We start from the raw sequence: 23,388 nt of genomic DNA, 5'->3' as shown, positions 1-23,388 counted from the left end.
GGCAATATGGGGGAAGGAGGGCGGCCCCCTCACAGCCCAGTGGACACTGGGGGTGCCGCAGCCCTGGAGGGGCTCTGTGGGGCTGGCTGGCAATGAGGGGGCAGCGGCTGTCAGGGCTGCAGAGTCCCGGGGCCCAGCTTACCAGCCAGGGCCAGCGGGGGAGGGGGACAGGGCTGGAGAGCTAAAGAGTTAGCGCAGGAGGTGGTGGGAGTGTGGGAGGGCCGGTCCATTCCGCAGCTGGGAAGGGCGAGGGCACCTTTAGTCTGAGGGAGACCTGACAGCAGGGAGGGCTGCAGCGAGGGGGACCCTCAGAGGGCCTACGTGGGCAGTCCTGAGCAGCACCCAGGTGGCAGGCGGGGGCGGGTGAACGCAGTGCCAGGACAGAGCAGCAGAGGCAGGGATGGGTGGGTGATGCTGAGCGCCAATGGGCGGACTTAGCTGAGGGGAGCTCACGGCCCTGTGGTGACAGCCGTCTCCCACCAGCTCTAAGGAAATGACCCACCACAGATGGGAAGAAAACGGGGACGTTGGTGGTGGGAATGTACACAGGTGAAGGAACGAGTGTTGGAACACCGCAGGGCTGAAACCCGACCATGAACAGTGTTGTCACTGTTTCTCACAATGATTCAATTAATTTTTTAAATGCTAAAGAAATAATGATCTATCATAATCAGATCTCTGAGCCTTTCCACACACACCGGCACATGATGTAGGCATGCAGACAGTCAGGGAAGGGCCCCGTGCTGTGAAGCTTCTAGGGAGGAAAGCCCCCAGGACTCATAGTGAAATGCCTGGGAAGTGAAAGTCCTACGATTGACCAAGACCCGAGACAGGGCCTTCAGCAGGGGACCCTGAGGAGATGCACCTCCCCCCATGAAGGAAATTTCCCAAAACCCTCGACCTCTCCCTTAATCCGAGTAACTTTGGCAATTCAGCCCAGAGAAGACTTAGGAACATTCCACACCAAGACAGCCTGAGAAAATACCCTATAAGCCACCTCGAGCAAAGGGAGGGCGCTCACATGCTGCCTGAGCCCATGTGCCTGAGCACACGTGTGGCCGCATGTCCCCTCCTGAGATGTGGACTTTCACGCTTTCGTGTCTACTGCTGGGGTGGTGTAGGGCTCTTTCCGCCCTGGGAGAAGCCCGCGTTCTCTCTCTCTCTCTCTCTTTTTTTTTTTTTTTGCTTTTTGGGTCACACCCAGCAATGCTCAGGGATTACTCCTGGCTTTGCACTCAGGAATTACCCCTGGCAGTGCTTGGGGGACCATATGGGATGCCGGGGATCGAACCCGGGTCGGTCGCGTGCAAGGCAAATGCCCTACCCGCTGTGCTATCGCTCCGGCCCCTCTGCGTTCTCTCTTGAGCACGATACTCTCCACTCTCTCCCGCTGTCCCTTCCTCCTTCCCCTCCAAACCTCCAAATAAAATAAAATAAAAAAAAGTTTATTTCACTGCTTGTCTACTCCTGAAATTCTTTTCTGTGAGGCAAGACAAGAGCCCGGTGACCATGGGTGGCAGGGGTAGATGGGGAGAAAGTGGCTGTCTTTCTCCTCCCCCAGCCCACCAACATCAACACCTCTGCCGAATGCGAATGCTGGAGCTCACCCAGGCCTGCAGTGGCCGACGCCCCCTCCCTCCCCGCAGCCCTGCGCATGGGGCTGCGCATGGTTGGGGGCCGCTTCCTGCCTCGCTCACTGCAGACAGGCTCAGTGTGTTCCTGCCCAGTTCCCGCGGAGGAGCCCTGCAAGGCAGCAGCTGCCCGGAGCAGGGCCGCCCGTCTGGGGCCCCACCCAAATCCACTGGCTGCTGCCCTGACCGGCCGGGTCCCCGAGGAGCCTAGGGTCACAAGGCCTGTGCACGAAAGTGCTTTCTGAGCACTGCCTGGCAACTCTCCACGCTTCCCGTCGGCCTTCCAGGAAAGGGAGGAAGCTTCCTGAAAACAGCCCAGACGGGAACTGGGTGCCCGGCCTGGAGACCCGGCCCTGGGCTGTTCTTCTCGTGTCAAAGGGCAGCGGATGGTTCTTTCCCGCCCCTGTCCCCGGACAGCCCCAACCGCTGAGGGCAGTGGCCATGGGTCCTGTGGGCACAGGCAAGTGTCCCGACCCCCCGCAGCTGTCCTGGGCCCCGCCCAGGCCTCCGGGAGCTGGAGGTCCATGGAGACCCACTCTGTGGGTCGGGGGCTCATGGGGAGCAGGTCCCCAAGACCTGCATTGGCAACGCTGCTTTCCCCCTAAGTCCTATCTGAAGCCTCAATTTAATCTGAGAGGTTTTCATTTTGTTTTGTTTTGTTTGGGGGTCAAAGCTGGCAGTGCTCAGGGGTCATTCCTGGCTCTGCACACAGGAATCACTCCTGGCGGTGCTCAGTGGACCACTTGGGCTCCTTCATCTGAAGCTCTTTGTTTCTATTTTTAATTCATTTATTTTGGGTTTTGGGCCACACCCGGCAGTGCCGGGGCGCAGGCTCTGTGCTCAGGGGTCACTCCACATGGTGTTAGGGATGGAACGAGGGTCAGCTGCGTGCCAGGCGATTCCTGTACTAACTGACCTGAGACGGTCATCTTCAAGCGAAGTGACACCAGCCCTGGGTGGGCCGGGCAGACCCGTGGAGACCCCCACCGCACACTGCCTCCCACCTTTAGGGCTCCTCTCCCCCAGCTCCGCCCCGGGGTCCCTCCACTCTCCCGCCTGCCCCCGCCTGCTCTCCGCCTAAATTCACAGCGCGCGCGTCCCCTCCTCTTCACATGCACGGTCATGAAAGAATGCAGGGGGCCTGGCTTCTCCCTCAGGCACCCATCCCTTCACGCCAGGGGGACCATCTTCCTCCTCGGGCAAACTCCATGGCTGCGCCCTGGGGGCTGTGCCTGGTGGGTGAGCGTGCGAGCTCAGGCTCTGCGGCGGGAGTCGGGTGCCGTCGCCTGACCCCAGGACTCCGTGGTTGCCAAGCACTGATGCAGGACTTGGTCCCTAGTGCTCTCGGCCATGGCCCCCCAATCGAAACAAACCCTGATCTAAGCACACCTGCTCCCTTTCTGAACGTCGCCGACACACCTGGCCGTCTTCACCGAGCTGCCTTTCCGCACAGCATGTGCCCCGGCCGCGCCCAGGCTGCTCAGTGCCTGCAATGCCCCTCCTAACCTGTCCTGCCTCTTGAAATCCTTTCTTTTTTTTTTTTTTTTTTTTGCTTTTTGGGTCACACCTGGCGATGCACAGGGGTTACTCCTGGCTCTGCACTCAGGAATTACCCCTGGCCATGCTCAGGGGACCATATGGGATGCTGGGATTTGAACCCGGGTCGGCCGCGTGCAAGGCAAACGCCCTACCCGCTGTGCTATCTCTCCAGCCCCAGAAATCCTTTCTTTTTTTTTTTTTTTTTTTTTTTGCTTTTTTTGGGTCACACCCAGCGATGCTCAGGGGTTACTCCTGGCTTTGCACTCAGGAATTACTCCTGGCAGTGCTTGGGGGACCATATGGGATGCCGGGGATCGAACCCGGGTCGGCCGCGTGCAAGGCAAACGCCCTACCCGCTGTGCTATCGCTCCGGCCCCAGAAAGACTGCGCATCCCTCCTCCAGGAGGCCCGCTCTGACTGCCTGCTCAATGTCTTGGCACTCTTGTGTAGCTAGTAGGGGATGTATCCACTGCATCCTGGTACTAAAATGCACTTTTAAAATGTAAACACTTCATCTTTTGTTTTTTTTCAGCCACACCCTGCGGTGCTCAGTGCTTACCCCTGGCTCTGTGCTCAGGGATCACTCTTGGTGGGCTCGGTGGACCGTACCGGGTGCCCGGGATCAAACTGGGTTGGCCACATGCCAGGCAGGCGCCCTGCCTATGCTAGGCCGCCCCTCCGGCCCCTAACTTAACTTTAGTTTTTGGCTTCTGGGCATACCTGGCAGTGCTCAGGGCTTGGTGCTTGAGGGTCCCTCCCCGGTGTGCTAGGAGGACCACCCCACCCGGGGGCGGAACCCGGGCCTCCTGCATGCAGAAAGTGGCTCCCAGCCACGGGCCAGCTCCACGGCCTCTGCCCCAGCTCCCCTCTAGACTTTAACCTCCTTGTCTTTTCTGCTTTGTGTCCCACGGCCCTGTCATGCCAGTGGACACTCCGGCAGGAGTGCCAGGAAGTAGCTAGGAGAGGGTGCGATTAATGACTCACCACCACCCCCTGGCGGCAGTGTGCCAGAATTACTGTGTCAGTGTTCAGTTCTGTTTTGCCTTTTCCAGGTCCCGTGTTCTTTCCAAGAAGGTATGGAAGGCTGGAGAGATAGTACTGGGGTTAAGGCGGCTGCCTCGAGCTTGGGGCCCAGCAACGCATATGGCCACCCGAGCACTGCTAGGAGCAAGCCTTGAGCCCGGCCGGGTGTGGCCCAACTCCCCTGCCCCAGTCCCACTCACCCCCAAAGCGGGCATCAGCGTCAAGCCTGAGAAGCTGAGGGCTGTGCCCGTCACCGCGACGCTTCCTCGGCATTGCCCGGGCACGGGCTTCTATGGCTACGCGCACCCGCGTCAGCTCACCTTCAGGCTTCTCTCCCACCACCGTGAGCTCCGACTCCTGGCTGGGCTCGCTGGTTCCGTACACGTTGATGGCGCGCACGCGGAATTTATACTCTAGATCTGGCAGCAGGTTCTGGATGTTGAAAGAGGTGCTGCGGCACGTGGCCAGCTCCTTCCACGTCTTCTCCCCCGAGTCCCAGATCTCGATGCTGTAGGACTGCACGGCGCTGCCCCCATCGTAGGAGGAGCCGTACCAGGACAGGGTCAGCGAGGAGCTCCGGATGTCCGAGGCGCAAGGTGTGCCAGCCGGGGGGTCGGGCCTATCTGTAGCAAGGGAAGCACCACGTCACCCGGACTCTGAGACCCGGGTGAAAAAGAAGTTCTGTTTTGTGTGTGTGTGTTTGGACCACAATGTGCAGGTGCTCAGGAATTACTCCTAGCACTGTGTTCAGGGATCACTTCTGGTGGGATTAGGATCGAACCCGGGCCAACCACATGCAAGGCAAGCATCTTAACCTTTGTTCTATCTCCCAGACTACAGGAAGGAGAACTTCTACCAGCTCTGCTGTGAGAGGAGAAGCAGAGAAACCCAGGCCCAGCCCCTGGACCCAAATCTCTCCCTCGCCCACACCGACAAGGCATAAGCCCAGAGAGAAAGAAAACCCTCTCAATACCTCTCTGCTCAAAATATGATAAAATAAAATGAAATAAGGCAACCGCCTCATTTTTGGCTAGCTTTTCAGTCTACAAGTCATGATTTCCTGTACTTTGCCCAACTCATAAACATATTTCTCAGAGTAAACATCTAGGAAGCTGCTCAGAAGGCGTGGCCTGCTTCTCATCAAGAACTGCTTTGAGATAGAGGGGAGTTTGTGTGTGTGTGTGTGTGTGTGTGAGAGAGAGAGGAGAGAGAGAGAGAGAGAGAGAGAGAGAGAGAGAGAGAGAGAGAGAGAGAGAGAGAGAGAGAGAGAGGAGAAAGAAAAGAGAGAGAGAGAGAGAGAGAGGTGAATGTGCGCTATCTACTCCTGGGCCAGTGCTCTAACTGCTCAGTCTCCGAGTTCCCTTGGCCCCAGGAGGCCTGAACAGCAGCACAGCCAGTGGTTCAACTCAGACTCAGACAGACGCGGGTGTGAGCACTGCTCAGGTCTACTCACTGCTGCTAAACGCGTCCATGCCTCAGTCTCCTCATCTATAAAACTGTGGGTACCAACAGCTCCCGAGTCACCAGGCACTGCCCAGAAGTTCTCTGAGCAAAGCCGCCCAGTCTTCACTCGGGGAGTTTATTGCTAACTCTCCTCATGCCTATATGCCTATCCTCTCTCTCCTGTCCTCAGAGGTTGGCAATAGGAGAAGAGAGAGAATTTCAGAAGCAGGCCGTAGCCAGGCCTGACTAGGGGCTGGAAACTGAGCAGGGGACATACATAACAGCAGGCGGGCCACGCGCCCGCTCAGCCACACCGAGAACCAGGGCTGCAGGGCCAAGCACGCGGGCAAGGCTTCCAAGAGATGCTTGCATTTTGCTGATTTTGTCACTTGCTCATCTGAACAAAACTCTCCTGTGTTTCAGATGTATTTCTGCAAGTAGTCACCCACACCCACAGTCAGGGACCCTTCATCTTTGTTGGCCCCACACAACCGGGTACGTTGAGCTCCATAAACTAGCAAATGAAATCAGACGAGTTAAACAAGCTCTGTTGAATTTGCAGCTCTCTGAGTTCCTCAGACTGGCTGGTCTTCTGGCCAGGGAAAGACATGCTAATATACAAGCATCTTTTAGGGGTTTTCCAAGAATTCTATAAGCAGACCCAGATAAAAGTACTCTTGGGAGGTGTATGTGCTTCTGTGTCCGCTTTCCCAGCCCTCCACAAGGCCAGAGGCCAGAGAGAATTCCTGCCATCGACCCTGTGCAGAGAGAAGGGAAACCATCTGCCTCTACATGGCGAGCTGTGTGTTTACACGCAGACGCAGGGTTTATTCTCACCCCCTCCCCCCCCGCTGCTCCTGCTTGCTGCCAAGAGTGCCCACCCGGAAACCATGCACCCCACTGCCAAGCCCGGCAAGCCCGGGAACAGCCTGACCAGCTCCATCGCTGACCCCGGAGGCCGAGAGTGGCGAATCCACTTCCGCGGGCTGTTTAACGAGTCCTCTTAGGACCCGAGAGAGACAGGGTTTCTTCTCAGCAGCACTCTGGGTGCTGGCTAAGATGTTTATTGCTCTCTTAGAGGCAAGTGGTTCAAGTTCCTCTCCAGAGCCAGCAAGGAGGGGAGGCCAAGAGCCACCCGCAGGCCGGACGAAAACCAGACTCGGCACCAGGAACGGCCCGCAGAGGCTGGGCTGGGCGCGCTTACAGTGACTCGAGGTTCATCCAAGTGAAGCGGCTGCACTTCACAGACTGATTCCTCCTTTTGCCTTGTTTTGCAGAAGAAACCTTTGAGGAGTGGGCAGAGCAGACAGGGTCCCATGCCCAGCCTGGTGCAGTGCGAGCCGCTGCCTCAGCACAGAAGGTGCCGGGCCGGGAAGGGGAGTTTCCCGGGCCACAGCAGCTTCAGTGCTTCTGGGGCTCGAGCCCCGAATTCAGGGCTAGAGACCACCCCTGTCTGAGCTGCCGGCCAGGGGAAGCCCCCGTGCCCGTGGCTCTCGGGTGTGGGCTGGCCCCAGGTCTGTTCCCTGACCACGGGGCCCCACACAGGCAGGGGGCCGGGCAGAGCACGCCTCAGGACTCCTGGAGCTTTTGCTCCCAGCTAACTTGGGCTGCAGGCGCTTGGCGGGGGCTTCGCCCAAGCCCCACACTCGGGCCCTCCAGAGACCCAGAGGATGGGGCGCGCCAAGTCCCACAGAAAGGCCCCATGGTGCCCACTCCAGGGTTCCCAGCAATTTTCTGCCTAGCAAATGACCTCAATCCTGGGGAAAGACGCTCTCCGCTCAAAGGCTTCTCGTGAGCGCCTGGTTCTCAGCCTGCCCTCAAAGCTCAGAGCCAGGAATACGCCCGGGGATTGCCGGCTCTGCCCCCGCCCCCCACACATGCAAGAAATACCACACCGTGGTGCCACAGAGAGAGTGCAGTGCGTAAGGGGAACCCTGCCCTTCGCGGCCAACCCCAGATGGCCCCAGGTCCCGCCAGCACTGACCTCTGAGCTCAGAGCCAGGAGCGAGCCCCGGGCACGGCTGGCTGTGGCTCACGCGCCCTCCCCCCCGCCCCCGGAATTGGAATTTTAGGTGCTTTCTACTTTGTTTTTCTCCCTCAAACCAAGACAGAGAGACCCACTTCCCATGATGGGCCTCTGGGTGCTGCTGCTTCTTGTGCCCCCCACCCAGCGCCTCCAGTAATGCCCCCAGGCGGTGGTAAGAAGCCAGTTAGTGGTTCTCCAAGCAACAAAGCCCTAATACATCGAGCTGGGGAGATGGCCCAAAGGGTTGGAGCACACGCTTTGTATGCCGGAGCCCCCAGTTCGACCCCCCCATACCTTATGTCCCCCAGACTGCATTGGGGCTGACCCCACAGCACCACGTCAGAAGGAGCCTTGCCGTACTGCCAGGCATGTTCCGAAAGACATGAATTAAAAATTGTACGCCTCTAAAGGAGTTAAATACCCTTCACGGATGAGATGGCTCCTTCCACTCATTTCACAAGCAGGAAGGTAGTGCAGGGGTAAAGCACTCACCTTGCATGCAGCCGAGGTGGGTTTGATCCAGCACCCCATAGGGTCCCCCAAACACTTCCAGGAGTGATCCTTGAGCACTGAGGCAGGAGCAAGCCCCAAGCACTTTGGGATATAGTACAAACACCCCTCTGCCCACCGCCCCCCCCCAACAAGAGTCCTAGGTGACCTGAAAAGAAAGTGGCATTTGATTGGGGGGGGCAGTGGGGGACACACCCAGTGGTGCTTGAACGCCACAGTGCTCAGGGGAGCATGCGGGGCCGGGGACCATGCAGACCCCCAACATGGAGCCGCCTATCTGATTGTCCTTCTTGGAGCGGGGCCCGGCAGGACCTCCAGGGAGGGGACTGAGTGGCCGTAAATAAGAGCCTTGTTCTGTTGGCGTCCGTCAGCCGGACATCTCCCAAGTGCTGGGAAATCGTCCAGAGGAGGCGAGGAGGCGAATAGTTCTTGCTCCAGCTCACTGACATTCTACACCGTCTTGGTCAACCTGAACCGACAACGCAGGTTTGCTGGGCCTACTTGGACCCTGCGGGCCGCCCGGCTGTGCCCCATGGGCAGTGCTATTCTTAGCTCTGCAGGGAGGAGGGGGAGGCAGACAGAAAGCCCAGCCCCTCCATTCCAGTCCCTCCCAGGGCACTTAGCACGCTGCTCCCGCCAGCTGGCGGCCAGCCACCCAGCCCTGTCAGCACTGGCCAGGGAGAAGGAGAAACCCGACCATAAAAGGCCAGGCGAGCAGCCTGAGCCACGGCCGCGGGGCACGGGGTGGGCGCTAGCGGGGCACAGGGAAGCGCCTCCAAGAAGAGCGCCCACAGGACACCCTGTGCAGAAGCAGAAGGGGGAAGGGCCAGCAGAGCCACCAGGGACTAGTTCTAAAAGGAAAAGCAAGCCATGTCTCAGCACCGACCCTCGAACCCTCACCCCACCAGGCCCTGCCTCTCAGGATAGCGAAAACATGAAGCCACACCAAGAGAAAAGCCGAGAGGCCCTCCTGCCTTATTCTAATGAACACTGGTTTGGGGGCCACGCTGTGGGTCTCAGGGGCGACTCCCAGCAGCATTCAGGTGCGGGGCCTCCTGCACGCAAAGGAGGGAGCCCTGGCTCCCACTTCATCTTTTATGGAATGCAAACCTGTCCCTCGGCCCTCGGGGACGGACTGAGCTTCCCAGCCAAAGTTCCTGCCTGAGGGAAGGAGGGAAAGGCTGGGCCCTGCAGACAGGGAGGGGCGTCACACTGCGGGGGGGGGGGGGGGCAGACGTGCAGCTCCAGCACCTTCCCTTGCAGGATCCTGAGCTCTGGCCGTGTGTGTGGGGTGCCTGAGCCGCGGCCAGTGAGAAAGCTGCTCAGTGGAGAGACCCGCGGGGCCCCCAGAGCACAGTGGTCAGGATGGGGAAGAGAAACCAACTCGGAAGATCTGTCTGAAGATGAACTCAGCTCCAGGCTGAGGTGCAGGAGACAGGACAAAGGGCCAGGGCTCGGGAGGGCCTGCGCCAAGCTGTGTGGAGCGGGAGAGGCAGGCACAGGCGTCTGCAGGAAGGGGACAGTCCTGGGCTGCAGGCCGCCCTCCCCATCCCGTGCCTGCTGCCTCCCCGGCAGGTGGTGAGGTGCAGAGGTGAACTGGAACTCAGGGTTTGCCAGGAGGGGCTCGCAGTGGGGTCGTCCAGGGCTGGAGCCCCGTAGGGCGGACAGGGTGCTCGACTTAGTGCTGCCTGTCTGGGTTTGACCCCAGCACCCTGTGTGATCCCCTGAGCCCTGCAGGAGTGAGCCCTGAGCACAGTTGGGTGTGCCCCTCCCCAGACCGACAAGCCGGAGGAGGGGCCTTGGGGGGAGAGCCCTCCCCTGGGCTCTCTTCGCCCGCCCCAGCCCGCACCCGACTCACCCACGACCGTGAGGTTGACCTGGGCCTGCCGGCTGCCCAGCTTGTTCTCCACCACCAGCGTGTAGCAGCCGCAGTGCTCCTGGCGCGCGGCCAGGATGGTGAGCTTGCTGCCGCCCTCGACCTGCTCCACGCGGATGAGCTCGCTCTCCTGGATCTGGGGGCAGAGGGCAGCGCTGGGACTCCCGCACACCCAGAGGAGACACAGCGGGGCAGGGAGGGGCTGGCGCCTCTGGGGTGGGGGCCAAGTCACCCCTGAGTCCTCCCGGTGCCCACGTGGGTGGTGAGTGGGGGACAGCCCAGAGGCCCAGCCGGGCTCTGCTAGTCTGGGCCCCCGAGGAGCAGAATCCCACCTGGGGGCTCCGGACACAGTGCTCAGTCACAGAGCCAGACCACATGCCACAGCACTCCACAGTGGGGAAGGTCCTGCACACAACGGGGCCACACACTGGGACAGGTGGGAGGCCAGGCACCCGGAGGTCGAGGGGTGACCGGACTGAGGCTTCTCTGGGTGACGGAACTACATGACTGTGCGTTGCAAGCCTGGACACACGGGAAGTGCCACTTTGTCATCCAGTTCATTTGTTTTTATTTCTCTGTTTCATGGGCCAGAGCTGGAGGTGCTCAGGGCTCCTCCTGGCTCTGTGCTCAGGGATCACTCCTGGCGGGGCGCAGGAGGCAAGAGGCTGTGCAGGGGTTTGAACCGGGGTCAGCTGCAGGCGAGGGAAGCCCCTACCTCCCGCCCTGCCTCTGACCTGGAACCCCCAGAGGGAGCTGCCAGGTTGTGTGTGCGGCCTCAGCAGGCTAGGCTGAGTGGGCCGTCCACTCCTGAGCCGCAGCGGCCACACTGCAACACGGCCAGCACAGTTCTGCCCATGAGAGTCCTCTTGGACAGAGCTGGGGCCTGACTCGGGGTCCTGGAGAAGGGCTGTGATTCCATCTCTAAGGAGGCAATGCGGCCAGAGCCCTCAGGACAAACCGTTTGGGGCGGGGAGGGCCAGCTTTCCTCCTCATCTTGACACCAACCGTTCCTTCCTTCCTGGGCCTAATGCCCATCTCTGGGCCTACGGGATGTGGACAGTTTGGGATGAGAGAGCGGAGAGAACCTTTCCCTCCTCTGCCCACAGTGGAGCTTCAGCCCGGGTGGGGGCACAGAGCCTGCAAGGCGGCCGCCCAGCTCCTCGCATTGTGGCTGCTGGACTTGCAGACATTCTCCCGAGGGCGATAGCCCACAGCCGTGAGAAGTACTGGACGTGCAGACGGACCTTCTGTTCCACATACAGCCTACCTCGCTGAGGGAGAACCCCGTCAGCACACGGAAATAGGCTTCCATCGCAGAGGGGGCTGGTACAGGCCTCAGAAAGCCCAGCACCCAGGGGCACAGAGCCCAGGGTTTCTAGAACATTTCCCACTCGAGAACCCCTTTCTTCTGAGAGATGCACCAAGGGGAAGCACCTCAGATTCACAATGCAGGTGTGTTCAGTGTTCAAAACCCTTTCCATGTGCATGTGTGCGTGTGTGTGCATGTGTATGTGCGTGTGGCAGGGGGGAGGGGCAGGAATCTGGACCACATCTGGTTGTGCTGAGGGCCTACTCCTGGTGTAGTGCTCAGGAATCACGCTGGGGCTCAGGGGACCGTGTCCTGCAGCCAGGTCAGCTGTGCCAGGCCCACACCTTAACCCCGTGCCCCCTCTCCAGCTGCTGTCCAGAGACCTTTCGTGGCCGCCATTTTCCATGACCTGCATGTTATGTGAGGCTGTGCGGGGAGATGTCATTTAGGGAGCTGGGGTTCCACTGGCCCCGTTACCCCCGAGGCCGTCAGGTCGGGTAGGAGCCAGGGTGCTTTCTAGGAGTCCCTTCAGACCTTTCTCTACCATCGAGTCAGCTGTAGACCAGGCACTTCTTGGGGGCAAGACAAAGGTTATTGGGCATCAGGCTGGTTGGGGAATGGCGGGGAGGGGGGTGCCTCCCCTCCCGTCCCAGGCCTGCCCGAGACTGACCTGCTTGCGGAACTTCATCCAGGTGCAGGTGATGGGCTGGGTGCCTGCCACCTTGCCCAGCAGCTCCACCGCCTCGCCCGCGCGCACCTTTTGGTCCTCGGGAAACTGGGTAATCTGTGGGGGCATGGCTGGGAGGTACAGAGAGGGTGAGCACAGGGGGCTCTGCCTGCAGGATGGGGGTCCACCCGGCCTTGGAGCCCCTTCGCCGTGGGGAGCCCCCAGGGAAAGAATGGCCCACCCTCACGGCTCCCGAATATTCTGTGGGCTGGTTGTGGTTGCTGTTGTTGTTGTTATTATTTGGCCGGGGGACGCACTTTGCTCTGGCTCTGCACTCAGAGGTCATTCCTGGCAGGGCTCGGGGGCCCACACACAGGATCAGGATCAAACCCTAGTCGACCGAGCGCAAGGCAAGTGCCCTACCCACTGTACTATCTCTCCGGCTCCCAAATATTTTGTTCACTCAGTCTTTGCTCTGACTCCTTCCCAAGTAGCCATGTAATCGGCATGGCTTATTTGCACCTTGAAGGTTTGCGGGGAGGAGGCTCCTAAGCTATGCTCAGGTGATTGGTTGGGGGGGTGCATCTCTGGTGATATTTGACCACATGGGCCGGACAGTTCAATGTCTGGGCCCTGTCATGTGGTATGACAGCCCAGGTGCCCCAGGGGTTCTGCTCAGTGGTGTGAGGGGCCACGTAGAGCTGGGGTCAAACTCTGGGCCGGGGGTATGCCAGCAAACACTCCAGCCCTTGGGACCATGCCCCCAGCTTTTCTTCCACTAATTCCTTACTAATTAAGTGGCACTCTGCCATGCCAGCTGACAGGCTTGCCCGCCCACTCTTCCCACGGGAAACAGGCCAGAGAGGAAAGGGCACAGCAGAGCACGGCCACCGAGGGGCTCATCTCCACAGGGGAACTCCGAGAAGGGACAGGAGGCCTCACTGGCACGAAGGAGAAGCCAAGTCAGAAACAGTGTGAGCAGGGGGAGAGGCCGGGGCCAGGCTATGACAGGGTCCTGAGTGGGTAGGGAGACAGGGGGTGGGGCTGGGGGTGAACCCCTGGGACCACATGTTGAGTGGCTCGAAGTGGAGCCATGGGAGGATCCCGCGTGGCTGAGGAGGCTAGCCCATGTCGCTGTGGCCGATTACCTGCCTTCGAGGGTGTCTTGGGGGCAGGCTTCTTTTTCACAGTTGCGTCACCTGGAACAGAGAAGGTGCAGGTGAGCTTCGTCCCGTCCCCTCTCTTCTCTCACGAGCTTCTGAACCCTGGGGCGACTGGCCCAGAGAGAGGCCCCGAGAGTGCCTTTCCAGAGGTCACGATTCTCACTCTGAAGCCCTTGCTGCGGCAGGAATGTCAATTCTTGAGGGAAGGGGCTCTCGAGGGTCCCCGGAGCCTCCACTGATATAAAACCCCCACTGTGGCTGGGCTCCCACTGCCCGTCTGCACGATTACCACCCCACACCCATTAGCTACTCTCACCCTGTCAGAAGACACAGGAAGGAAATGATGTCAGATACACCGACTAAACTTGGCAGCTGATATGGACCCAAGGGTCCCAGGACGCAGACTGGCGCCTCTCACCCGACCCACTTTTCCAAATGGATCAGTGTGTGTATGAAGTCACGAACGGCCCAATCCTGCATTCCTCCTGCCACCCTCTCCAAGAATTAAATAAGAGAAGTGACCTCAGCAGACCAGGTTTTAGGCACAAACCCGTTCGCTCACCCCGATACTGCAGGGACTATGAAGGATGAGCTTTGGGATTTCATTCCAGTTTTCCACACCTGTGTGAGGGGTGGCAGGTCATGCACAAAGCTTGCATGGGGCTGCTCGTGGTGGAGGGGAGGTCAGACGGCCAGGCGTTGGCCTTGCATATGGCCCACCGGGCTCCACCCCGCACCACCCCATGTGGCCCCAGAACAGCCAGGAGTGATCCCTGAATCCAAAGCCAGGAGTAAGCCCCGAGCACTCCTGGGCGTGGTCCCCATGACCCCCAACCAAACACCATCACTCTGAGTGTAGTCGCCCCCAGTGGGAGTCCCCGTGGTCCCCCTCCCTTGGGCATAGCCATCCACCGGGAACCCCGAAATGCACAGGAGGAAGGACTGCCACACTTCCGGGGCACGGTCTCAGTGCTTCACCCTCCCCTCCTGGTCTGAGGCTGTTGTTTCAAATGTTGTCAAAGAATGTTTTATGGAGAAACTGGAAAAAATGTGAATAAGGCATAATAAGATGAGAGAAGTATATCGATGTTAGTTTTGTGTTTTAATCACTAATTGGGGGGGTTCTCCCATGCAGGGTGGGGTGAGTGGGGTCTCAGGAGGCCTGGACGCCCCTCTGTGAGATTCTTGCCCAACTGGCTGAAGGTTCAACATGAGGACCAGCGGGTATGGCTCAGGCGCTGCAGTGCTGGAGAGGGCCTGGGTCACCCCAGTGGTGTGGGGAGGACTCCAGGGCTGGACCCAGTGATGCTCAGGGGACATGTGGTGTGAGGGTGGAGCCGGGGTCAGGTGCACGCCAGAAGTGCGACAGTGGCAAGGTTCCAGGGGCCCAGATCTCCCATTCAGCTTCCAGTCACCTGGATCCCCCTAACAAGGAACCCCAAACTCATGACATTCCTAAAATAATACGCCCTCATAAAAGGGACCCACAGACAACCCCACAGAGAGATTTCCTCTCTGGCACGCTGCCAGAGCACCCTTTAATAAACCTGCTTGGCTCTTGCATAAGGGCATTTCTGCCCCCTGCGTTCATGACAGCAGGGTTGACTGGAGGCATCCCACTTCATTAAGGAAGCAACTGTATCCCAGGCTGTTCAGAATTGGGGGAGGGGGAGAGCCAACAGTGGAACGGTGGCTTGGGGAGCTGCTGAGACATGGGGGGGATTGAGGAATAGGAGAGAGCCCCCAGCTTGGGGGTGAGGAGGGGCTGTGGGGAGAATAAGGATGGCGTTTGGAGGAGCCGGGTGAGCACGGGGCCCGGCAGGGAGTTAAAGAGAAAGTAAAAAGTTCCTTTCCCAGTCACACCTCAAGTGTCTGCCATGCGACAGACACAGAACACACTGTCCTGTCCTTGTCACAGGAAGTCCTACTGGCCAGGGGTGCCTGAGGGCCCCTGGGAGGGTGGCCCCTCTGCCCGGAGACAAGCTCGGGATCAGCTGGAGGCTTGGCTGCGAGGAAAGCAGCAGCAGAGAAACCCGAAGGACAAGGCGGGGGAAGCCTTCGGGGCTCCCTGCTTGGGGCCGTGGGGACAGTCACTGACAGGTGTGCCTTTGGGGTGAGGAGGAGTTTGCCTTCCCTGATCTCAGGCCAGGAGCCCAAGGGAACTCCAGAGAAAGCCTGAGCGAGATGGAAGTGAACGGTTTCCAGTCACACTGGCAGCGACAGGGAGCGGAGAGGACTGTTTTCTGGGGAGATACGTGCGGTAAAAGATGCGAAGGACATGCAACTGGCCAACCAAGTGGACACAGAGATAAACAAATGGGACTACATTAAATTAAAAAGCTTCTGCACTGCAAAAGATACAGTGACCAGAATACAAAGACAATCTGGACCCTTTGTGCCTAAAGACTTTGATTCCAGAGACCTAACCCACTTTGGCATCCAGCGCAGCTTCTTACAGCAATGCACTGGGACTGTGAGATGGGCTATGCAGTTTCTGGCAGAATTTTCCCTGGACTTTATACAGAATTCCAAAACTGCGTGGACGCAGCAGCATCCACTCGACTTAACATCTCTTAATTGTCAGCAATGTGAAAAGGTTCCTTTTTAGCAGGTCTGACTTGGGGGGTGGGGAAACTCCAAATAATAACAGTGAGTTTTTTGTTGAAATATTGAAGATAATCAAAGTAGCAGCCATTTCTCTAGACTGTGAACTAAGCAACAGCCCCACGCCAGCCGAGAAGAGGAAATATTCCTCTTTCCCGGTTGTTTCCCATTTTTGGGGAGAAACGCGGCGTGGCGTCCACCATACTATGAGGCGCGGGAAGGGGGATGAGGGGGAAAAAAAAGGAAAAGGAAAAAGGGAAAAAAAAAAAGAGTATGTACTTGGAGCAGTGGGGCTACATATCTCTTCATTCTCAGCAACGGAAAACTAATTATCAAATGCTTCTTTGGTAGTAGGGCTATCTTTCTTGGGGGGAAACTCCAACAACAATAGTGAGTTTTGTGTTGAAATATGGAATGTAATCAAGGTGAAGAGAAAATGAAGTGAAATTCATCAGTTATGCAGTTGGGGGTGGGGGGCGGGGGCGGAAGGTATGCTGGGGTTTTTGGTGGTGGAATATGGACACTGGTGAAGAGATGGGTATTTTAATATTGTCTAACTGAGACATAAGCCTGAGAACTTTGTAACTTTCCACATGGTGATTCAATAAAAAAATTAAAATTTTTTAAATTAAAAAAAAAGAATACAAAGACAATCTACAGAATGGGAAAGGATATTTACCCAATACCCATCAGATAAGGAGTTGATATCAAGGGTATATAAAGCACTGGTTGAACTCTACAAGAAGAAAGCATCCAACCCCATCAGAAAATGGGGCAATGAAATGAACAGAAACTTTCCCAAGGAAGAGATACGAATGGCCAAAAGGTACCATGAAAAAGTGGTCTACATCACTAATCATCAGGGAGATGCAGATCAAAACAAACATAAGATACCACCTCACACCACAGAGACTAGCACACATCCAAAAGAACAAAAGCAACCGATGTTGGAGAGGATGTGGGGAGAAAGGGACCCTCCTATACTGCTGGTGGGAATGCCGACTGGTTCAGCCCTTTTGGAAAACAATATGGACGATTCTCAAAAAATTCGAAATTGAGCTCCCATTTGACCCAGCAATACCACTGCTGGGAATACATCCCAGAGAAGCAAAAAAGTATAGTCGAAATGACATCTGTACTTATATGTTCATTGCAGCACTATTTACAATAGCCAGAATCTGGAAAAAACCTGAGTGCCTGAGAACAGATGACTGGTTGAAGAAAATTTGGTACATCTATACAATGGAATACTATGCAGCTGTTAGAAAAAGTGAGGTCATGAAGTTTGCATATAAGTGGATCAGCATGGAAAGTATCATGCTAAGTGAAATGAGTCAGAAAGAGAGAGACAGACATAGAAAGATTGCACTCATCTGTGGAATATAGAATAACAGAGTAGGAGACTAACACCCAAGAATAGTAGAAGTAAGTACCAGGAGGTTGACTCCATGGCTTGGAAGCTGGCCTCACATTCTGGGGAGAAGGCAACTCAGATAGAGAAGGGAACACCAAGTAAAAAGTGGTTGGAGGCCATGTGGGGGAAGGGTGATGCGTGCTGAATGTAGACTAGAGACTGAACACAATGGCCACTCAACACCTTTAGTGCAAACCACAACATCTAATTAGAGAGAGAGAACAAAAGGGAATACCCTGCCACAGTGGCAGTGTGGGGTGGGGGGAGAGGGATTGGGGGGGTGGGAGGGATGCTGGGTTTATTTGTGGTGGAGAATGGGCACTGGTGAAGGGATGGGTTCTCAAACTTTGTATGAGGGAAACATGAGCACAAAAATGTATAAATCTGTAACTGTATCCTCACAGTGATTCACTAATTAAAAAATAAATTAATTTTAAAAAAAGATACGAAGGGCGGGTCGGATTCCAGGGGACACCGCAGGGTTGCTGGGGAAAGGGTCAGGCTATGCAAGGACCCAACAGATGGCCTCTCACTGGGAGGACAGGACAGTCTCAAGGAATCAATGGTCACGCCGGGAATCCTGGGAAGGGTCAGAGAGTGCTGGTGCTGGCCGTGCATGTGGCTGACCTGGCATCCCATATGGTTCCCTGAGTCTGACCCCTGGGTGCAGAGCCAGGAGAGAGCCCTGAGCACTGCTGGCATGACCCTCAAATACAAACAAAACACAATTCTAGAGTGGCCGGGAGGCAGGGTCCTGCCCTGCGGGCCTCAGCTGCTTGAACCCTCTGGCCCTGGCGCTGGAACGTCGTCGGGCCAGGGCCAGGAGTTGCTAGTGGGGCTCCTGGACTTCCTGAGCATTGCTGCCCCGCCCAAAATCCTGGAGGTGATGATGCAAAGAAAAGCAAGGCGACAGAAAAGACATACGGGCCACGGTCTCTCAGGAGGGCTAGGGAGGGGAGACCCCACAGATGCGAGGCAGGGGCGCAGGATGGACACTGGGTAGGCTGTGACACCGATGGATGAGTGGGCCTGAAAGCCCCTGGGGCCCTTCTCCATCAGTGGCATTAAGAAGGGAAAGCGGCTTCTCCAGGTCTGACCTGGAAGGGGAAGTGATGAGCGGGGCTGTGTGTGTATAGCGTTTGTGTGTGTGTGTGAATGGGTTGGGGGATATTGTGTGTGCGTGTGTATGTGTGTGTATTTGAGGTATGTGTGTGTGATGGGGTGGGGGTGCTGTGTGCGCGCGCGCGCGCGTGTGTGTGTGTGTGTGTGTGTGTGTGTGTGTGTGTGAGTGATGGGGGTGGGGATGCTGCCACAAGCTGAGGTGTGCCCTCCAATCCCGTGGGAGCCCAGAGCCGGGTTCTTCAGAGCTGGACCCTCAGAGGGGACCTTCCTGGAGGTGGTTAAGTTAAGTGAGGCTGTGAGGACAGTGAAGAGGAAACTGCAGCACAGCGGGAAGGTCCCGGAAGACATAGCCAGCAGCGCGGAGCGGCCGGGTGCCAGCCCTTCAGCTCAGGCATCTGGGCTACAGGATGGGAGCTGATCTGCTTCTGTCCTGACTGGACAGTGCAAGGAATTGAGCCCAGGGCCTCACACATACAAGGCAAACGCTCTATCACTGCACCCAGGCCCTTGCCCCAGGTGCTTCTGTTGCTGAAACCGCCCTGTGTTGGCTGGGGATGGGAGGTAGGGCCAGGAGGGAGGCTGGTGGGCTCGGAGACCCCAGGAAGGGCCAGCGGCCCCTGTGCCTGCAGCTGCAGGAAAGCCTGCAGGGCTGTGAGGAGAGCCGGAACCAATCCCTCAGCTGCCACAGTAGGGGAGCAAGGCCCAAGGTCCGTGGGTGCCCGTAAATGTGGACTGGCTGCTGCCGAGCTGGTGAGGATTCAGTTTGGCTTGCGCAGGAACAATTTTCAGTGTGAATCAACCATGGTCTATGTCCTAGTCCATATATATTTTATGGACGCCTGCTGAAACCTGCCAATTGTCTCCTGGGCTTACACAGTGGTCACTTGACTACAAACCCGCGGTCTCACAGAGAGCTGGACATGGAAGCTGAGCTTCTTTCTTGGGGGTGGGGGGAGTCACACCAGTGGCTACTCCTGGCTCGGTGCTCAGGGGTTACTCTTGGCAGTGCTCAGGGGACCAGGTAGAGTCCGAAACTTACTGCATGCAAAGCCCATGCTCCGCCCACTGGCCTCTTTCCAGCCCCCCCAACCGGAATTCCGGTCATGCTCTTGCTCCTTTCCTCGCCTGGTGCTTCTCCCAACCAATCACAAGCACGTGGCTTTCATGAAGAAGACGGATTCGTCCAGATGTTAGGTGGCCGCTTGCTTCAGACCCAGAGGTGGCCGGGGTCCGGGCCTTGGCTGCCTTCCTCCTGGTGCCTCCCGACTCTGTCCACAGAGCTGGGTCTGCCAGCCCCTTCCACTGCCTCTTGCTGAAGAGCAGAGGGTATACCGAGGCTCGGGGGCTGGGCTTGCATCCAAGATGGCCCTGACCCATGAAGCTTTAAGGCACATCAAAGCAATCGGAGGGGCAGGAGAGACCTTACAGGGGAAGGCACCTGCTCTGCCCAGGCACCACCTATGGTCCTTGAGCCCTTCCAGGAGCGACCCCTGAGCCCAGAGGCAGAAGTAAGCCCTGAGCACTGTTGGGAGTGGACTAACCTCTGAGCCCCCCACCAAAGACCACTGTGGGAGTGGAGCTCAGTGGTTAGAGCAACTGCCCTGTGCGCCTAAGGCAGAGTCTGTGGTGCTACTGCATGAGCCAAGAGTAAATGGAGCGGCTCCGGAGCGCGTGATCCAGTTTCCAGGCACATGCCAGCGTGGCAGTGAGAGGATGTGCCCCGGGTGAGAGCCTGAGCGGAAAGTGGAGAGCAGCTGTGTGAGCACCACCCCAGGGCACGTCAACCCCACCACAGCATGGCCACAGGACGGTGCGGCATGGCCACAGGATGGCGCTGGTTCTGCAGCTAAGAATGCGGCCCTGATAAGTCCTGTGCAATGAGCAGCCGGGGACACCGCTGGCTGGACTGGACCACTGCGCTCCACGCAGGAGACCCCGGGGCTGCCCTCGGCACCATGGGATCCCCTGAGCACGGCTGGGAGCGACGCCAGAGTCTTGCCCTCGAAGGCGAGAGGAGTGAGGTGCCCCCGAGAGCACATGGCGAGGATTGGAGCTCTCGCCTGGTGTGTGAGGCCCCTCGGGGCCCAACCAAGCAGGTGTGTGCTGGGGCCCTCATCACAACATCAGGGCTGGGTGGAGGGCATGGGGGAGGCAGAAACCCAGCCCCTCACAGCAGCCCTCTGCCCTCCTGAGGGTGCTCTGCTACCCTCCCCTTAGTAGCCAGCAGCAGGGCCCCACCCTCGCCCCCACCTGCTCTCCGGCGGGGCCCTGGTGAGCCTGAGGTGTTCCTGGGCCCAGATAAACCCTCTCTCCTTGAGCTGCTTACGGGCTTCCTCCTCCCTGGGCTCGGCCCTCACAGAGCCTTCCCACTCCCAGCTCCTTCCCAACGCCCCAGACTCTCAGCTCCAGGAGGCCCTGTCAGAGGAGAGCTGTGCAAGCAAATCTCCCGGCACAAGCTCGGTCCTCCCGTGAGCCTTAGCCAAGGCAGCCCACTCTCGTGGCACAGCACAATGCCACAAACTCTCAAACATCCCAGGCTTCTCTCAAAGTTTCCCTTTTTGGTGTGTGTGGGGGGGTGGGGGGGAGGGCTTGGGCCACTCAGCAGTGCTCAGGTGCTACTCCCAACACTGTGCTCCGGAGTGTCCTTTGGGGCATTCAGGAAACCATACCCAGTTCCAGGGATGAACTGGGGGCAAGTGTCTCAACCTCTGTACCATCTCTTTGCACCCCGTTTCCCCTTTGGCCGTCTCCGCTGCACTCCTTTCTCCTGGAACCCAGACTGGTCTCCCGAGCTCTCCTTCCAACTCCCCACCGGGCTGCTCTCTGCCCAAGGCTGCTGTGGCCCACCCCAAACCGAGGCCTAAACTGCTGTCTGTCCCCGTTCCGACCCGTGTCCAGCCACTGTCTGTCTGTCTGTCCCGCTGGTGGTGAGGGACAGAGAGCCCGCTTCCTGCCACTACCCCTCCCAGCATCCCACGCTCTCCTATTCATTTTGTTGTTTTGGGTGAGAATTTGCCACACCCGGCAATGCTCAGGGGTTACTCCTGGCTCTGCACTCAGGGATGACCGCTGGAGGTGCTCAGGGGACCCCAAGGGATCTTATAACCTCTACTCCTAACACTTCCAAGGCCCCTGGGTAAGCAGGAAAGAGAGATCTTGGAGAAGAAGCAGGGATGGAGCCTGGTCGGCTCCTCCCTCTCTGCCCTGGGCCAGTGTGGCCGAGTGATCCTTCTGCATCTCAGTCTGATGCCCTGTCTCCGGCCCTGGGGGTCTGCTCTGCTCTCAGGCCTGGCGCCCTGCCTCCAGCCCTGGGGGTCTGCCCTGCTCTGTTCCTGCTCCCTCCAGGGGCCCGCTGGCCCATGGCTCTCCACGCTTGGTCTCTGTGGGGCTCAAGACCGAGTGGCCACCGCCCGGACCTAAGGTGTGGCGCCTGCCACTCTGGACAGAGGTACCTGGAAGTACACTGCAGACCCCCCAGACACATGCTCGGAAGCCTCTAGAATAGCAGTTGGGGCCCCGTCCTTTGCTTCTGACCCAGGCTTCCCGAGCCTGCTGGGAGGGAGGAGCTCGTTCCAGGGGTCTCTCCTGCAGGACGCCCAGAGCCCCTCTCCATAGGCCCCATCCATGCGGGCAAGCCCAGGCGAGAGTGGGGAGCTTTGTATTGAGTTTGCAGGCAGGTGTCACAGAGGTATCGAAAAGTGAAGAAACTGAGGCGGTGGCACCAGCTCCCTTGGGTACCCAAAGGTTCCTGGATCTCTGCCTCTCTGAGGACATTTCCCTTTTTAGGGAGTCAGCTAAAAATAGCCACTGAACCCTTGACAGTCCCCCAACTCAGCCCGCGCTATGTTCTCTGCCAGAGGCCCCGGAAGGCAAGTGTGGCCAGTGCTGGCTGTGTCCGAGCCCCAGGGACGGCAGGAGGCTGGGCCACCCCCCACGGGCAGCCATGGGGTCCTGGGGCCCTCACAGCCTCAGCTCCACTCACCCCGTTCTGCAGGCTTCAGGGAGAAATGGGGTCACTTACCCAGAGTTGACACAGCCCCAGCCGCAAAGGCTGTCCCAGAGGCATGGACCCTGCCCCAGGCCCAGGACATGGTGTGGGGGTGTCTAGAGGGAACCCAAGGTAGCACTGTAGAGCTGGGGGAGGGGCTGAAAGGAGCAGCCCACCAGGGGCAGGGCTCAGGCATCCTTCCCCACAGGCCAGGCTCGGGTGGTCGATGTAAGAATATAGAAAATATATTCACAGTATACATCTACGAGAATATAGTGAAACAGAAGTGAGAATATGATAACGGCAAATTTATATAAGAATGTCACGAAATAAAATGTAAATAATTGGTGAGTTTAACTGTACATGAGGGTTTCTTCTCTTTTCCCCATTTCTTTTGGTTTAGCAGTCATCCTAGTGATGTCATCCCAGTGAAGCTCGAGCCTTACTCCTGCTTCTGGCCTCAGCGACCCTCCAGCTTGGGGCCTGGGAAACCACACAGTTGCTGGGGATCAAACTGTAGTGACCACATGCAGGGCAGCATCCGGCCCATGGTGCTTTCTGGCTCAGGGGGATGTTTTGGGTTTGTTCTGTTTTGGGGTCACCCCCGGCGATGCTCAGGCGTTAGTCCTGGCTCTGCACTCAGGAATCACTCCTGCTGGTGCTCAGGGGACCATATGGGATGCTGGGGATTGAATCCAGGTAAGCTACAAACAAGGCAAAGGTCCTACCCGCTGCCCTGTGTCTCCTGCCCCTCTGTTTTATTTTAATTAAAAAAAATTTTAATTTTAATGTTATCTAGGCAAGATGGTTTCAACAGCACCCATGTTAATGGGTTTAAAGTACATAGTTACCGTGCCTTCATCACCACCTCTGAGGGTTTCTTACACTTTGGAACTTCCCCGTAAGTCTGAAATGTAGTGAAAATAAAGGTCTAAAGCTTCCCCCTGAGACACAGGTGGCCTGCACCCTATCAGGTCTCAGCATGTGGGGCACGTGCCCGCCTCACCCCCTTGCACTGGGCTCTCCTGTCAGTCAGATCTGTCCCGGGCCCACTCACTGCACAGGCCTGCAGG

General features: G+C 57.8%; 1 protein-coding gene across 1 annotated transcript in view; it reads right to left on the bottom strand.

The window, feature by feature from the left end:
- The window catches only part of MYLK (myosin light chain kinase), a 285,085-nt gene that overhangs the window by 34,888 nt on the left and 226,809 nt on the right, over positions 1-23,388 (bottom strand). The window contains exons 19-22 of the mRNA XM_055127484.1: positions 13,173-13,223; positions 12,028-12,155; positions 10,031-10,184; positions 4,514-4,816 (exon numbers count right to left, since the gene is read on the bottom strand). Coding sequence (XP_054983459.1) covers positions 4,514-4,816; positions 10,031-10,184; positions 12,028-12,155; positions 13,173-13,223 — 636 coding nt within the window. The remainder of the gene's footprint in view (positions 1-4,513; positions 4,817-10,030; positions 10,185-12,027; positions 12,156-13,172; positions 13,224-23,388) is intronic.

The sequence above is a fragment of the Sorex araneus genome, chromosome 2 (genome assembly GCF_027595985.1).
Source record: "Sorex araneus isolate mSorAra2 chromosome 2, mSorAra2.pri, whole genome shotgun sequence".
Taxonomy (NCBI): domain Eukaryota; kingdom Metazoa; phylum Chordata; class Mammalia; order Eulipotyphla; family Soricidae; genus Sorex; species Sorex araneus.
The sequence above is the reverse complement of the archived record's forward strand: the minus strand, read 5'-3'. Positions and strand labels throughout refer to the sequence as shown.